At 37.6% G+C, this 16,780-nt stretch overlaps 1 protein-coding gene across 1 annotated transcript in view; it reads right to left on the bottom strand.

The window, feature by feature from the left end:
- CERS1 (ceramide synthase 1) overlaps positions 1–16,780 on the bottom strand; it is a 92,132-nt gene that overhangs the window by 41,152 nt on the left and 34,200 nt on the right. The window contains exon 2 of the mRNA XM_053700687.1: positions 6,086–6,245. Coding sequence (XP_053556662.1) covers positions 6,086–6,245 — 160 coding nt within the window. The remainder of the gene's footprint in view (positions 1–6,085; positions 6,246–16,780) is intronic.

The following is a 16,780-nucleotide window of genomic DNA, read 5'->3' on the forward strand; positions in this document are numbered from 1 at the left end:
GGTATTTGTTTACAAGCTGCATTAAGCTGTTACATTTTAGATATATCAAGGTGGTATCAAAGATTCAATTAGACTTACGAAGTCTGGTACAATTATAACAAGTGCATGGTTCCAAAAGGATGTAATTTGGGATTGTTTTTAGGAATAATTGTGAAGCGGTAATATAATTACTTATAATCACATATTATTATTATTATACAAATATTTTTTTAATCATTAGAATCTAGACCATAGGGAGACGTCCCACCTACCAACATCTGTGGCTGAGAATGAGGGACACAGGAGGTTGATAGGAGCCTGTCACCATTTTGTGGGTGGAGCTGTGTTTTGAGGGATCATGGGTGGTTAGTGGGCCGGATTGAAGGTGTTTCTGGGTGGTCTGTGGGTGTGTCAGGGCAGTTTGTGGGTTTTTCTAAGTGTTCTGTGGATGGGTCTAAGGAAAATTCTGTAAAGAGGGACATATGGCTGTCTCAGAAGGACAGAGCTCAGAATCAGGGACTGTTCCTCTTAAATATGGACAGTTAGGACTTGGGAGGTCTTATGTTCAGCCACCAATGAGCAGCTAGCTCCCAGTAGCGCATTGCTGCTCCTGAGCCTACTCTTTAACAAAGGATACCAATAGAACAAAGCAAATTTGATGATAGAAGCAAACTATAAGGTTGTTTAAAATTGCATATTCTATCTGAATCATGGAAATTTAATCTTAACTTTACAGTTGCGTTTCAGTATAGTGATATCTGGATACCTAATGGGGTGTAAAGCTTCCCTTGCTTTTTTCTGTGATAAATATTTTAGGCAAATATGAACACTCTCAGGATTTGTTATCATGTGGTCAACTATTTAATAAATAATAAATATCTGACAACATGTTAAAACAAAATCAGAAAAGGTTCCACAGTCTAGGCAGGGCATGTAAGAAATTGCAGTGAGTAAACAAATGTGACTTAACTCTTGACTAGTAAACTATAGTGATATTTTTCCACCCTCTGCATATAGATTAGATTAGGATAGATAGATAATTAGATAGATAGATACAGTAGCTATGTTAGTTCAGAGATGTATTTTTTTAAATAATAAGTACAGCAGAAAGTAAAACAAATATCATTTCTAAGAATAGAAAAACTTATTGGTATAGTTTGAAATGGGCATTTTAATGCACAAATTACATGTACAAAATAATATACAGGGAGTGCAGAATTATTAGGCAAATGAGTATTTTGACCACATCATCCTCTTTATGCATGTTGTCTTACTCCAAGCTGCATAGGCTCGAAAGCCTACTACCAATTAAGCATATTAGGTGATGTGCATCTCTGTAATGAGAAGGGGTGTGGCCTAATGACATCAACACCCTATATCAGGTGTGCATAATTATTAGGCAACTTCCTTTCCTTTGGCAAAATGGGTCAAAAGAAGGACTTGACAGGCTCAGAAAAGTAAAAAATAGTGAGATATCTTGCAGAGGGATGCAGCACTCTTAAAATTGCAAAGCTTCTGAAGCGTGATCATCGAACAATCAAGCGTTTCATTCAAAATAGTCAACAGGGTCGCAAGAAGCATGTGGAAAAACCAAGGCGCAAAATAACTGCCCATGAACTGAGAAAAGTCAAGCGTGCAGCTGCCAAGATGCCACTTGCCACCAGTTTGGCCATATTTCAGAGCTGCAACATCACTGGAGTGCCCAAAAGCACAAGGTGTGCAATACTCAGAGACATGGCCAAGGTAAGAAAGGCTGAAAGACAACCACCACTGAACAAGACACACAAGCTGAAACGTCAAGACTGGGCCAAGAAATATCTCAAGACTGATTTTTCTAAGGTTTTATGGACTGATGAAATGAAAGTGAGTCTTGATGGGCCAGATGGATGGGCCCGTGGCTGGATTGGTAAAGGGCAGAGAGCTCCAGTCCGACTCAGACGCCAGCAAGGTGGAGGTGGAGTACTGGTTTGGGCTGGTATCATCAAAGATGAGCTTGTGGGGCCTTTTCGGGTTGAGGATGGAGTCAAGCTCAACTCCCAGTCCTACTGCCAGTTTCTGGAAGACACCTTCTTCAAGCAGTGGTACAGGAAGAAGTCTGCATCCTTCAAGAAAAACATGATTTTCATGCAGGACAATGCTCCATCACACGCGTCCAAGTACTCCACAGCGTGGCTGGCAAGAAAGGGTATAAAAGAAGAAAATCTAATGACATGGCCTCCTTGTTCACCTGTTCTGAACCCCATTGAGAACCTGTGGTCCATCATCAAATGTGAGATTTACAAGGAGGGAAAACAGTACACCTCTCTGAACAGTGTCTGGGAGGCTGTGGTTGCTGCTGCACGCAATGTTGATGGTGAACAGATCAAAACACTGACAGAATCCATGGATGGCAGGCTTTTGAGTGTCCTTGCAAAGAAAGGTGGCTATATTGGTCACTGATTTGTTTTTGTTTTGTTTTTGAATGTCAGAAATGTATATTTGTGAATGTTGAGATGTTATATTGGTTTCACTGGTAAAAATAAATAATTGAAATGGGTATATATTTGTTTTTTTTAAGTTGCCTAATAATTATGCACAGTAATAGTCACCTTCGCACACAGATATCCCCCTAAAATAGCTATAACTAAAAACAAACTAAAAACTACTTCCAAAACTATTCAGCTTTGATATTAATGAGTTTTTTGGGTTCATTGAGAACATGGTTGTTATTCAATAATAAAATTAATCCTCAAAAATACAACTTGCCTAATAATTCTGCACTCCCTGTATGGTCTAATGAATTATAACATTAGAGACCCTAGCTTTCTATCTAAATAACCCAAGCAAAGGTATATAGGTAAAGTACCACTCAGAAGCTGCAAGTATTGCAACTCCCTAGCAGAACCACTCCTGATGGGCTCACTATCCATGTTCTCTTTGGGAATTGCAATCCTTATGGTTCTTTACCTATGTGTTTAACCAGGATGCGTCTAACATAGGGCTAATTTCCATTGAGGTGGTAAAGTTTGGAATCTGGTAATATAAAAAATCTCCATAGACTTTAACGGAGATAAATATTTGTATCACCTTTTTTCTGCAATTTTCCACCTCAATGGAAACTAGGTCATAGCTAGTTAGGCTCAGCAGTGTAAAAATGTAATGATTTAACAATTGATATAGTCATGTTTCCATTAGAATGTCCCTTTAATAAAACTTAGCAATTTGTGTTCAGTTATTACAATACTAAAATAACTAATAATAAACTGAATGCATTATGTCATCTTAAGAATTTTGAAAAGGGATTTAAACCCTGGATTTGGGTCATATCATCCTTTAAAGTTGGTGTGAAACTTGTGAACTGGAGTGTTTATTGTCTATCATGGCTGGTTTGTTACCAAAACGTATGAGCTGGTTAGCAAATCCATCTTTATTATGGTTTGACTACAATGGTCAGGACTCAGAAGATGTTGGGCAGTTACAGCAGTCATGTTTCACCTCACACATTATTGTTCAGGGACATTATTGTTCATGGGAAAGGTATGCGTGACAGGGAGCTAATGCAGAAGACAAGTTTAGCAGAATCTTTCTTGCTAATGTTCTCTTTGAAATATACTCAAATTATATCCAATGCAGCTAAGCATCTGGGTAGAGAGACACTGCTGGAACTCACATTATCTTCTTTAAAGGGGGGGGATTCCTTGTCTAAAACAAACATTCTTAGACAATGTAAAATGTTACATCAAAATTGTTATTGTTTTAAAAGATAACGGCTTTGCTACCCATTCCCCAGCTTTGCACAACCAATATTGTTATATTACATGAATGTCAAGTTACTTACTAATAGTGCCCACAGCATTGGATAGACTTTTAAAAATTAACAAGGCTTTAATTTATGAAATCTTTTATATGTACATATTTTGCAGAATTTTTACCTATTTACCTCTGCGACGATAAGCGCAGCTCTCCCGCCCGCCATATTGTCAAATTGTTTGACAGATGACGATTTGTAAAATAACTAATCCTTGTTTCCCCCCCGGGGGGTTCAGCCCCTTTGCGTAAATGTCACGGCCCGGGGGGAAACAAGGATTGGTTCTTTTACGAATCGTAATTTGTCAATCAATTTGACAAAATGGCGAACAGGAGAGCTGCGCTTATCGTCGCAGCGGTAAATAGGTAAAAATTCTGCAAAATATATACATATAAAAGATTTTATGACTTAAACCCTTGTTAATTTTTAAAAGTCTATCCAATGCCGTGGGGCACTATTAGTAACTTGACATTAACTTTAATATACTTTTATAACATTTAAAACATTTAAACCTCAAATTTTCTGCCTGTTTCTAAGCCACTACAGACAGCTTCTTATCACATGCTTTTTTATTAGCTTTTCACAACAGGAGACTGCTAATTCATGTAAAAGCCATATAGATAACATTGTGCTCTCTACCGTGGGTTGTGGATGACACTGCACTAATTGGCTAAAATGCAAGTCAATAGATAGAAAATAAATAGCCATGTGATCAGGGGGCTGTCAGAAGACGCTTAGATACAAGGTAATCACAGAGGTAAAAAGTACATTAATATAATCGTGTTGGTTATGCAAAACTGGGCAATGGGTAATAAAGGGATTATATATATTTTTAAACAATAAACATTCTGGAGTAGACTGTCCCTTAATCTGCTCCTAATGATCCATTTAACCTGCTGGTGTGTATTAAATTGTTTACAAGTATCCCCTTTATCTTTATTTTGTCATTTTAAATGTCTATTTTTGTTTCTGGAATCCACCACATATACTGACAATATAATTACTGCATTTTTTTATTTTTTTTTATTTTTTTTAAGAAAAGCTTTGTTAACAGATAGCAGCAAGAGATCACATGAGCAGATCTGTCTGTCTGTCTGTCTATCTAACACAAAGTTTCCATAGTATATAAACAAGCTCGCTCACAAGAACATCTTCAGTAAACAATGTAATTATAGCTGACTTTCATGATAAACTGCAGTGCACTGGGACTACAACTAATTTCTTATGTTACCAGACTAAAGATTGCCAATTAAGGGCCAGATAAGAGTGGCACGCTAACAGTTACTTGCAAGTGAAAAGGGTCGTATTACAAGTTGAAAGTAAACGCGAGGGCTTACAGATATGAGGTCAGGTATATATATATATATATATGTCTATACAGTATCTGTGTACATATGTATTTATATGTGTGTATATATGTATTTACAGACATATATATACATATAAACACATAAATACATATATATATATATATATATATATGTGCATTGGAGCCCTTTGCAGTTAACTAGATGAAAACATGTAAAATCATATTTATGCAATATTAATTTTTAATAAATAGAGAGAGAGAACCAGAGAGAACATGTTCTGCTATATAAAGAACATTGGTATGTGAAATATTAATATTTTCTTGTCGGGTTAGCACCATTGAGAATATCGAGTTTGCACGTGAGTAGGTTGTTATTTTTCCCCCCACTCCATTGACTTCTATGGGAGAATACGTTATTGCGTGCATGATATTCTAAGTTCGGCTTTTTAATTTCAACTTTTAATACCAACGCTACCCGACACACGCAATAATTTACTTCTAGCAGAGTTACCACTCCACTTGTAATCTGGCCCAAAATGGTGTAACATGCTAAGAAGCTTTCCCTAGGAGCAGAGGGTTTACTAATATATCGTGTGAGATTTACACCTCTGGAGCATTAAAGGGATATCAAACCCAAAACTGTTCTTTTGTGATACACACAGAGCAAACCATTTTTAAAAAAAGTTTCCAATTTAGCACTGCCCTCTAGTGCTCTTACAAATGGATAACATGCTTGTAAAACTGCTGCCCTATAGTGCTCCAGAAATGTGCCGGCTTCGTATACGTCCCTACTTTTCAACAAAAGATACCAAGAAAACAAAGACAAATTGATAATAGGAGTAAATTAGAAATTTGTTTTAAATTGCTGCTCTATCTGAATCATGAAAGAAAAAAAAATGGGTCTCATATCCCTTTAAATAGAAGTGCTTCTAGCAAGTGCTTAGTTATTGCCTTTAAACAAACCATGGTATATGTTAAGTTATGGTGGTATAAACTCTCACTGAACATACCATGAAAGGAAGTAGCTGGCTCATGGAAGAAGGTGTATTCAGTGCTGAACAAGAGGTATAAGCTGTAGGACCAGGATACACTGTAGAATAATAGCTTCCAGGCACTCTCTGGAACCTTCTCAGCTTCTTTAGGCTGCACGTGGCACCATTCAGCAAAAGGCTGCAGAGACACATATCTTAAAAAAATTACATCAAGTTTTGAATGGTTACTTTGTAAACTACAGCAAATCATTTGAATTATAAGTGGTCAGTCTGAGACCATATCAAACACCATTAGCTTGTGTGCCTTTAGATATGCAATAAAAGTAGGCTGACCATATTGCCGCTTTAAAAAGGGACACATATGAAAAATACATATGTCAGGGTTCTTATACAAAACATTTCTTTAAACTGCCCCTGAAAACAACCCTGACATATGTATTTTTCATATGTGTCCCTTTTTAAAGCGGCAATATGGTCACCCTAAATAAAAGTATTTTTTTATTGATACATTAGACAATATTCACTGCATTGCAACAGATCTACTTACAGTACAAAATTAAATAAATGATTGAAAAGTGTTTAAAACCTGTCACCCCTTGTGAATGATGTTCATCTTATTTAGTTTTTATTAACAATCTTCAGCACTGATCAACCAATGACTGTGCAGCATGTAGGTGTGTCCAAGGAATGCACTTCTGCCTCTCTGGTGAGAGTGGAAACACTAATGTTTTCAGAGTTTAATTGCAGGAAAAGCAGGCAAATTGAATAATGAAAGGGAATTGCATAGTTTTTTTTAATTATGCATAGCTAAACATTTTATGTGACATGAAATTTTGATTTTAATGTCCCTTTAAACTCAACATTTAATCTTTTTGTTGAATGTTTAACTGAGGAAAACAAAGCAACATTGCAATATATTTTTATTATTTATTTTGACTACTTTGGCTGTTAATTTTTTTTTTAAAATAGTGGGTTAGTACTTTTGTAAAAATATTGGGCTTTTCCCACGCTCCCTTCAGAGGCCAAAAAGCAAATTCTGTGACATGCAAATTGCTGGTTTAGGCAATTTGCAGCATTTTGAAAACCTAGATTACAGATTTTGCTTTTGGCCTCTCTAGTGAGTGTGGGACAAAACACAAAAAGCAAGGTGTTTAATGTCCCTTTAAGTATGGAGAAATGTACCGGGTTATGCCACATTCTATACAATAATTGCTTAACTTAGTTTACAAGCTTGTTTACATCTGTCCCTAGCTGATGATAAGAACATGGATACCATCGTAGAATGGCTTTTTAACAGGTTACACTGCAGGTATATAAAAGAGACGTGCTGCACATGTGCAAACACATCAGCACTGGAATGCAGTGATAGATTTCAAGATGGAGGCACCCATGACTAGAGGAAGGCAGGAAATATCTTCAACTATGCTTATAAAATATATTTAGTGTTTAATGTCCCTTTAAATAATTTTGGAAACATATTATCAATGCACCGCTTAATTGATATTATATTATGAGTTGAATGAAGTTTACTGCAAAGTAGATGAGTGAATAAGCAATCCTTTCCACTGTCAGCTACTTTGTTTAGGCTAGGAAGCAATCATAGGCCTAGATTTAGAGTTCGGCGGTAGCCGTCAAAACCAGCGTTAGAGGCTCCTAACGCTGGTTTTGGGCGCCCGCTGGTATTTGGAGTCAGTGATTAAAGGGTCTAACGCTCACTTTTCAGCTGCGACTTTTCCATACCGCAGATCCCCCTACGCCATTTGCGTAGCCTATCTTTTCAATGGGATCTTTCTAACGCTGGTATTTAGAGTCGTTTCTGCAGTGAGCGTTAGAGCTCTAACGACAAGATTCCAGCCGCCTGAAAATAGCAGGAGTTAAGAGCTTTCTGGCTAACGCCGGTTTATAAAGCTCTTAACTACTGTACCCTAAAGTACACTAACACCCATAAACTACCTATGTACCCCTAAACCGAGGTCCCCCCACATCGCCGCCACTCGATTAAAATTTTTAACCCCTAATCTGCCGACCGCCACCTACGTTATACTTATGTACCCCTAATCTGCTGCCCCTAACACCGCCGACCCCTGTATTATATCTATTAACCCCTAACTTGCCCCCCACAACGTCGCCGCAAGCTACTTAAAATAATTAACCCCTAATCTTCCGACCGCAAATCGCCGCCACCTACGTTATCCCTATGTACCCCTAATCTGCTACCCCTAACATCGCCGACCCCTATGTTATATTTATTAACCCCTAATCTGCCCCCCACAACGTCGCCGACACCTACCTACACTTATTAACCCCTAATCTGCCGAGCGGACCTGAGCGCTACTATAATAAAGTTATTAACCCCTAATCCGCCTCACTAACCCTATCATAAATAGTATTAACCCCTAATCTGCCCTCCCTAACATCGCCGACACCTACCTTCAATTATTAACCCCTAATCTGCCGACCGGAGCTCACCGCTATTCTAATAAATGTATTAACCCCTAAAGCTAAGTCTAACCCTAACACTAACACCCCCCTAAGTTAAATATAATTTTTATCTAACGAAATAAATTAACTCTTATTAAATAAATAATTCCTATTTAAAGCTAAATACTTACCTGTAAAATACATCCTAATATAGCTACAATATAAATTATAATTATATTATAGCTATTTTAGGATTAATATTTATTTTACAGGCAACTTTGTAATTATTTTAACCAGGTACAATAGCTATTAAATAGTTAAGAACTATTTAATAGTTACCTAGTTAAAATAATTACAAATTTACCTGTAAAATAAATCCTAACCTAAGATATAATTAAACCTAACACTACCCTATCAATAAAATAATTAAATAAACTACCTACAATTACCTACAATTAACCTAACACTACACTATCAATAAATTAATTAAACACAATTGCTACAAATAAATAAAATTAAATAAACTATCTAAAGTACAAAAAATAAAAAAGAACTAAGTTACAGAAAATAATAAAATATTTACAAACATAAGAAAAATATTACAACAATTTTAAACTAATTACACCTACTCTAAGCCCCCTAATAAAATAACAAAGCCCCCCAAAATAAAAAATTCCCTACCCTATTCTAAAATACAAATATTACAAGCTCTTTTACCTTACCAGCCCTGAACAGGGCCCTTTGCGGGGCATGCCCCAAGAATTTCAGCTCTTTTGCCTGTAAAAAAAAACATACAATACCCCCCCCCCCAACATTACAACCCACCACCCACATACCCCTAATCTAACACAAACCCCCCTTAAATAAACCTAACACTACCCCCCTGATGATCTTCCTACCTTGTCTTCACCATGCCAGGTTCACCGATCCGTCCTGGCTCCAAGATCTTCATCCAACCCAAGCGGGGGCTAGACATCCACTGAAGAAGTCCAGAAGAGGGTCCAAAGTCTTCCTCCTATCCGGCAAGAAGAGGACATCCGGACCGGCAAACATCTTCTCCAAGCGGCATCTTCTATCTTCTTCCATCCGATGACGACCGGCTCCATCTTGAAGACCTCCAGCGCGGATCCATCCTCTTCTTCCGACGACTAGACGACGAATGACGGTTCCTTTAAGGGACGTCATCCAAGATGGCGTCCCTCGAATTCCGATTGGCTGATAGGATTCTATCAGCCAATCGGAATTAAGGTAGGAATTTTCTGATTGGCTGATGGAATCAGCCAATCAGAATATAGTTCAATCCGATTGGCTGATCCAATCAGCCAATCAGATTGAGCTCGCATTCTATTGGCTGTTCCGATCAGCCAATAGAATGCGAGCTCAATCTGATTGGCTGATTGGATCAGCCAATCGGATTGAACTATATTCTGATTGGCTGATTCCATCAGCCAATCAGAAAATTCCTACCTTAATTCCGATTGGCTGATAGAATCCTATCAGCCAATCGGAATTCGAGGGACGCCATCTTGGATGACGTCCCTTAAAGGAACCGTCATTCGTCGTCTAGTCGTCGGAAGAAGAGGATGGATCCGCGCTGGAGGTCTTCAAGATGGAGCCGGTCGTCATCGGATGGAAGAAGATAGAAGATGCCGCTTGGAGAAGATGTTTGCCGGTCCGGATGTCCTCTTCTTGCCGGATAGGAGGAAGACTTTGGACCCTCTTCTGGACTTCTTCAGTGGATGTCTAGCCCCCGCTTGGGTTGGATGAAGATCTTGGAGCCAGGACGGATCGGTGAACCTGGCATGGTGAAGACAAGGTAGGAAGATCATCAGGGGGGTAGTGTTAGGTTTATTTAAGGGGGGTTTGGGTTAGATTAGGGGTATGTGGGTGGTGGGTTGTAATGTTGGGGGGGGGGTATTGTATGTTTTTTTTTTACAGGCAAAAGAGCTGAAATTCTTGGGGCATGCCCCGCAAAGGGCCCTGTTCAGGGCTGGTAAGGTAAAAGAGCTTGTAATATTTGTATTTTAGAATAGGGTAGGGAATTTTTTATTTTGGGGGGCTTTGTTATTTTATTAGGGGGCTTAGAGTAGGTGTAATTAGTTTAAAATTGTTGTAATATTTTTCTTATGTTTGTAAATATTTTATTATTTTCTGTAACTTAGTTCTTTTTTATTTTTTGTACTTTAGATAGTTTATTTAATTTTATTTATTTGTAGCAATTGTGTTTAATTAATTTATTGATAGTGTAGTGTTAGGTTAATTGTAGGTAATTGTAGGTAGTTTATTTAATTATTTTATTGATAGGGTAGTGTTAGGTTTAATTATATCTTAGGTTAGGATTTATTTTACAGGTAAATTTGTAATTATTTTAACTAGGTAACTATTAAATAGTTCTTAACTATTTAATAGCTATTGTACCTGGTTAAAATAATTACAAAGTTGCCTGTAAAATAAATATTAATCCTAAAATAGCTATAATATAATTATAATTTATATTGTAGCTATATTAGGATGTATTTTACAGGTAAGTATTTAGCTTTAAATAGGAATTATTTATTTAATAAGAGTTAATTTATTTCGTTAGATAAAAATTATATTTAACTTAGGGGGGTGTTAGTGTTAGGGTTAGACTTAGCTTTAGGGGTTAATACATTTATTAGAATAGCGGTGAGCTCCGGTCGGCAGATTAGGGGTTAATAATTGAAGGTAGGTGTCGGCGATGTTAGGGAGGGCAGATTAGGGGTTAATACTATTTATGATAGGGTTAGTGAGGCGGATTAGGGGTTAATAACTTTATTATAGTAGCGCTCAGGTCCGCTCGGCAGATTAGGGGTTAATAAGTGTAGGTAGGTGTCGGCGACGTTGTGGGGGGCAGATTAGGGGTTAATAAATATAACATAGGGGTCGGCGATGTTAGGGCAGCAGATTAGGGGTACATAGGGATAACGTAGGTGGCGGCGGTTTACGGAGCGGCAGATTAGGGGTTAAAAGTGTAATGCAGGGGTCAGCGATAGCGGGGGCGGCAGATTAGGGGTTAATAAGTGTAAGGCTAGGGGTGTTTAGACTCGGGGTACATGTTAGAGTGTTAGGTGCAGACGTAGGAAGTGTTTCCCCATAGGAAACAATGGGGCTGCGTTAGGAGCTGAACGCTGCTTTTTTGCAGGTGTTAGGTTTTTTTTCAGCTCAAACAGCCCCATTGTTTCCTATGGGAGAATCGTGCACGAGCACGTTTTTGATGCCGGCCGCGTCCGTAAGCAACTCTGGTATCGAGAGTTGCATTTGCGGTAAAAATGCTCTACGCTCCTTTTTTGGAGCCTAACGCAGCATTTGTTTGAACTCTCGATACCAGAGTTAAATTTATGGTGCGGCCAGAAAAAAACCCGCGGAGCGTTAACAGCCCTTTTACCGCCGAACTCTAAATCTAGGCCATAATTTTTGTATTCCTCAGCAGTTTCCCCATGCTATTCCCTGCCCCCTGTCTAAAATTAGGTACATGCTACTAGGAGAAAGATTGTAAAAGCCAAGTACTCAAGATGCTCCCTTGAATTAACTAAATAAAGTTGGTTGCTTGTTTAACTCACAAATACACAATATTATATATATATATATATATATATATATATATATATATATATATATATATATATATATATCAATGTAAATATTTGCATAGAAAATTAGCACATCTAGGCAAGTATCCCCGCTTGCTTTCCCCCAGAAATAACTCATATACAATGTTACCAATGCACAAGAGAATTCTGGGTAAGTTATGCAAATTAGATATGCACATTCTCAGTTTTTTGCTTCAAAATAATACTGTTTTAACACAGCTATCCTTTTTTAAAACAGTATTATTTTGAAGCAAAAAAAACTGAGAATTTGCATATCGAATTTGCATAACTTACCCAGAATTCTCTTGTGCATTGGTAACAATGTATATGAGTTATTTCTGGGGAAAAGCAAGCGGGGATACTTGCCTAGATGTGCTAATTTCCTATGCAAATATTTACATTGATTTAATTTTGTGACATGGAGGATTTTAATTTCAGTTTTATATCTCCACCCATAATTTTAATGAATTTTGGTTTTATATATATATATATATATATATATATATATATATATATATATATATATATGTATGTATATAAATATAACAATATCACTAAAACAATTGTGTGTATGTGTGTGTATATATATATATATATGTATATATATATATATATATATATATATATACTATATATATATATATATATATATATATATATATATATATATATATATTATAAGTGTATAATACAAATATACATCTGAAACAAATATAACAGTGCAGGTGTGTCTATCAGTAACTAGGCAGTTTCCATACAGTTTCAAGAATATATATTGAGGGTAACACTATTTCTGTTAACCCACAACTATTTTGAATTTGAAGGGGACTTTTTCTTGCAGGTGCTCTTATAGACAGGCTTGTACACTTGGTAACATTCTGTCCCCTTCTAAATTAAAATCAGACAAGAAGCCCATTAGTTCATGGCTACAACACAAGGGTATGTTCAAATGTAGACATAATAAATGCAAACCTTGTGAGTACATTGAAGTAACATCAACCTTCTTCCGCTGTCAATGGTAACACATATGATATTGAGAGATGTCTCAACTGCTCATCAAGCAATGTAGTTTATATGTTGGAATGCATACAATGTCAGGTCCAGTACATAGGACTTACCACTAGGGACGTAAGGTCCCGCATGAGGGAACATTTCAGCTCCATCAATGTGGGTAAAAATATATATATTATAAGTGTATAATACAAATATACATCTGAAACAAATATAACAGTGCAGGTGTGTCTATCAGTAACTAGGCTGTTTCCATACAGTTTCAAGAATATATATTGAGGGTAACACTATTTCTGTTAACCCACAACTATTTTGAATTTGAAGGGGACTTTTTCTTGCAGAGACGTGGGACAGCTATGGGTGCTAAATTTGCACCATCCTATGCGAACCTATATTTAGGTTGGTGGGAGCTGCCCAACGTCTATGCACAAACTAATCCATACATCAATGAAATCATTTTTTACAAACGTTTCATTGATGACCTTCTATTGATCTGGAAAGGGGATGTTGACCTGGTTCCCAATTTCATAAATTGGATCAATGACAATGACCTAAATCTTGTTTTTACTTTTGAGGTTCAACCCCATGAAATGAATTTTCTTGACATCACGATGAGGGGCATGGGGGATGGCAACATTGTGACTAATAGTTACAGGAAACCAATTTCGTGCAACATTTTGTTGCATGGTTGAAGTTGCCACCCCAAACATGTCCCTTACGCGATAGCCAAGGGCCAACTGATACGTTTGAAATGGAATTGCTCAGATGCAATGACGTATGAAAATCAGTCAAAGGATCTAGTGACACGTTTCAAAGAAAGGGGATATAAAAATTCAGACATAACCAAAGCTCTAAATGAGGTCAAACACATAGATAGAAGTACTTTACTTACTGGCAAAAAAAGGAAAAACTTCTATTACTGAACACAAGGGGGCCACATTTGTAACCACCTTCAGTGCCCAATACCAACAAATATGTAGTATAGTACGAAAACACTAAAGCATGTTGAGAGCAGATGACAAATTGATTAATACCGTTGACAATGGGCTAAGGTGCTCCTATAGACAGGCTTGTACACTTGGTAACATTCTGTCCCCTTCTAAATTAAAATCAGACAAGAAGCCCATTAGTTCATGGCTACAACACAAGGGCATGTTCAAATGTAGACATAATAAATGCAAACCTTGTGAGTACATTGAAGTAACATCAACCTTCTTCCTCTGTCAATGGTAACACATATGATATTGAGAGATGTCTCAACTGCTCATCAAGCAATGTAGTTTATATGTTGGAATGCATACAATGTCAGGTCCAGTACATAGGACTTACCACTAGGGACGTAAGGTCCCGCATGAGGGAACATTTCAGCTCCATCAATGTGGGTAAAGCAACTACCCCAATTGTGCAACATTTTGTGATTAAACATAACAAAAGCATATTAACACTAAGGTGGAAAGCAATTGAACAAGTAGTGACCCCAAAAAGAGGTGGTGATAAGGAGAAATTGCTAAGTAAAAGGGAAATGTTCTGGATTTTCCATCTGGAAACCAGACATCCTAGAGGTCAAAACTTCCAGTACAACTTAATCAATTATTGGGAATAGTCTCCAAGAGACATCCCAATAAATGATTTACTTTATATTATTAACCTGTGATGGGGTTCTTTTTGCATACATGTTTATAGACATATACACACAAATATGTATGAGGCAAATATATACTTTCCTCACACATTTAGGATACATCATAGAACTTCCTTCCAATATTAGGCCATTAATAGGACGAGTGTATCCTGTACATATGTTAAAACCTAGTTTAACAATAACATCTAGGCGATCTTTGAACTCAAAGGGACTGTGTATAATTATAAATATTTACCAATTGGTAACTATATAACTCCGGGCAATGTGAGTTTTTATAACAAATACACATTATTATTATTAACAATATTAGTCCCCATCACTTTGTTCAAATATACACAAAGTTAACAGTTCAGACACCGCTCTCTCTGTGCATTTTCTAATTGCAATATCCAGCTTGACTTGTCTAGTAGTAAGTGAACGTTTTACTGCAAAACTAACAAAGAGTTAAAAAACGCCTACTGATTTCTACACCAATTATAGCCCAGGGAGGTCGTTTTAAATTAAACAGCTTAGTGTGTGTAGTATTAGCTATGAGTAAGGCTACGGCCGAAACGCGTAAGCTACAGCATTAGGTGTTTTTAGGATTTTTCTGTCCCCATGTTGGTTCTCTATTTTTAACTATTTTTGATTAAAGATTTATATTTTTTACTCTGACCCCAGATTTGCTCTTCATTTGAAATTTCACTGCCGTTTTCACGGAGGTCAGAGCCAAGGAGCGAGTGCTGGCACATACTATCCAATAGGAGACAGGTGGGTGTGCACCATCAAGCCATTCACGGATCGCATTGTCAGGAGTGAGCTACGTCCGAGCCTGTGTGTAGCCGGACCGGAACCTAGGAGAGGAGCTTGCAGCGAGCAGTGTTAGGTGGACCCGCGGTTTACCCCAAAGCTAGGGAGGCGAGGCAGCCCAGGATCACCAGAGTCGTTGATACCCTCCAACATTATTGTGAGTAAAGGAACGATTGTCTAGTAGGCTGTGAATCATTTACTGCATTATACTGCATTACAGCAGTTCCAGCCCAGCACCATTTGCATCTTTCTGCACAGATTGTGCTGTGTATCGTTGTCCTAACTCTACTCACATTGGCATACACACACAGGCGGGACATAAACTGTGGAGTGAAGCAATAACAGTTTTTGTATTTTGCTGACTGATTAACCATTTGTGTAACATCCACTTTTGCACACCACGAACATTCTTTTTGTACCAGCCAACTTTATCCCCACATAGTACATTTTCTTATGGGGATTTTTTGACAGGATATTACTACCTACTATACCTTTCCCATTGCTTTGTACTGTCTGTAAAAGCCTTAAAAATTTAAGACCAGCTAGGGGAGAGCGTTTGCTGGGGTCTGAGCGTTTGCAGAGTATTCCATCTCTCTAAGCTCCCATCTTTAAGTGGCATCACTGAGAATTAGTCAAGAATTGAACAAGATTTGAGGCAAGCAAAATATTTTCATTTCGAACACACGGCTAGATTACGAGTTGTGCGTTAAGGTAAAAAAGCAGCGTTAAGAGGTCCTAACGCTGCTTTTTTTATGCACGCTGCTATTACTTCGTAAAGTCTTTATTCTATGGGACTTCCATAGCGCCAGTATTACGAGTCTGTCCTGGGAGGCAAAAAAGTGAGTGGTACACCCTACCCTGTCAAAAGTACTAACGCATATAAAAGTCAGTAGTTAAGAGTTTTATGGTACAACGCCGTAACATAAAACTCATAACTAAATTGCTAAAAAGTACACTAATACCCATAAACTACCTATTAACCCCTAAACCGAGGCCCTCCCGCATCACAAACACTAAAATAACATTTTTAACCACTAATCTGCCGCTCCGGACACTGCCGCCACTTACATTATATTTATGAACCCCTAATCTGCTGCCCCCAACCTACCTACATTATATTTATTAACCCCTAATCTGCCGCTCCCAATGTCGCCAAAACCTACCTACACTTATTAACCCCTAATCTGCCGCTACGGACATCGCCGCAACTATAATAAACATATTAACCCCTAAACTGCC

This window comes from Bombina bombina, chromosome 2 (assembly GCF_027579735.1).
Source record: "Bombina bombina isolate aBomBom1 chromosome 2, aBomBom1.pri, whole genome shotgun sequence".
Lineage (NCBI taxonomy): Eukaryota > Metazoa > Chordata > Amphibia > Anura > Bombinatoridae > Bombina > Bombina bombina.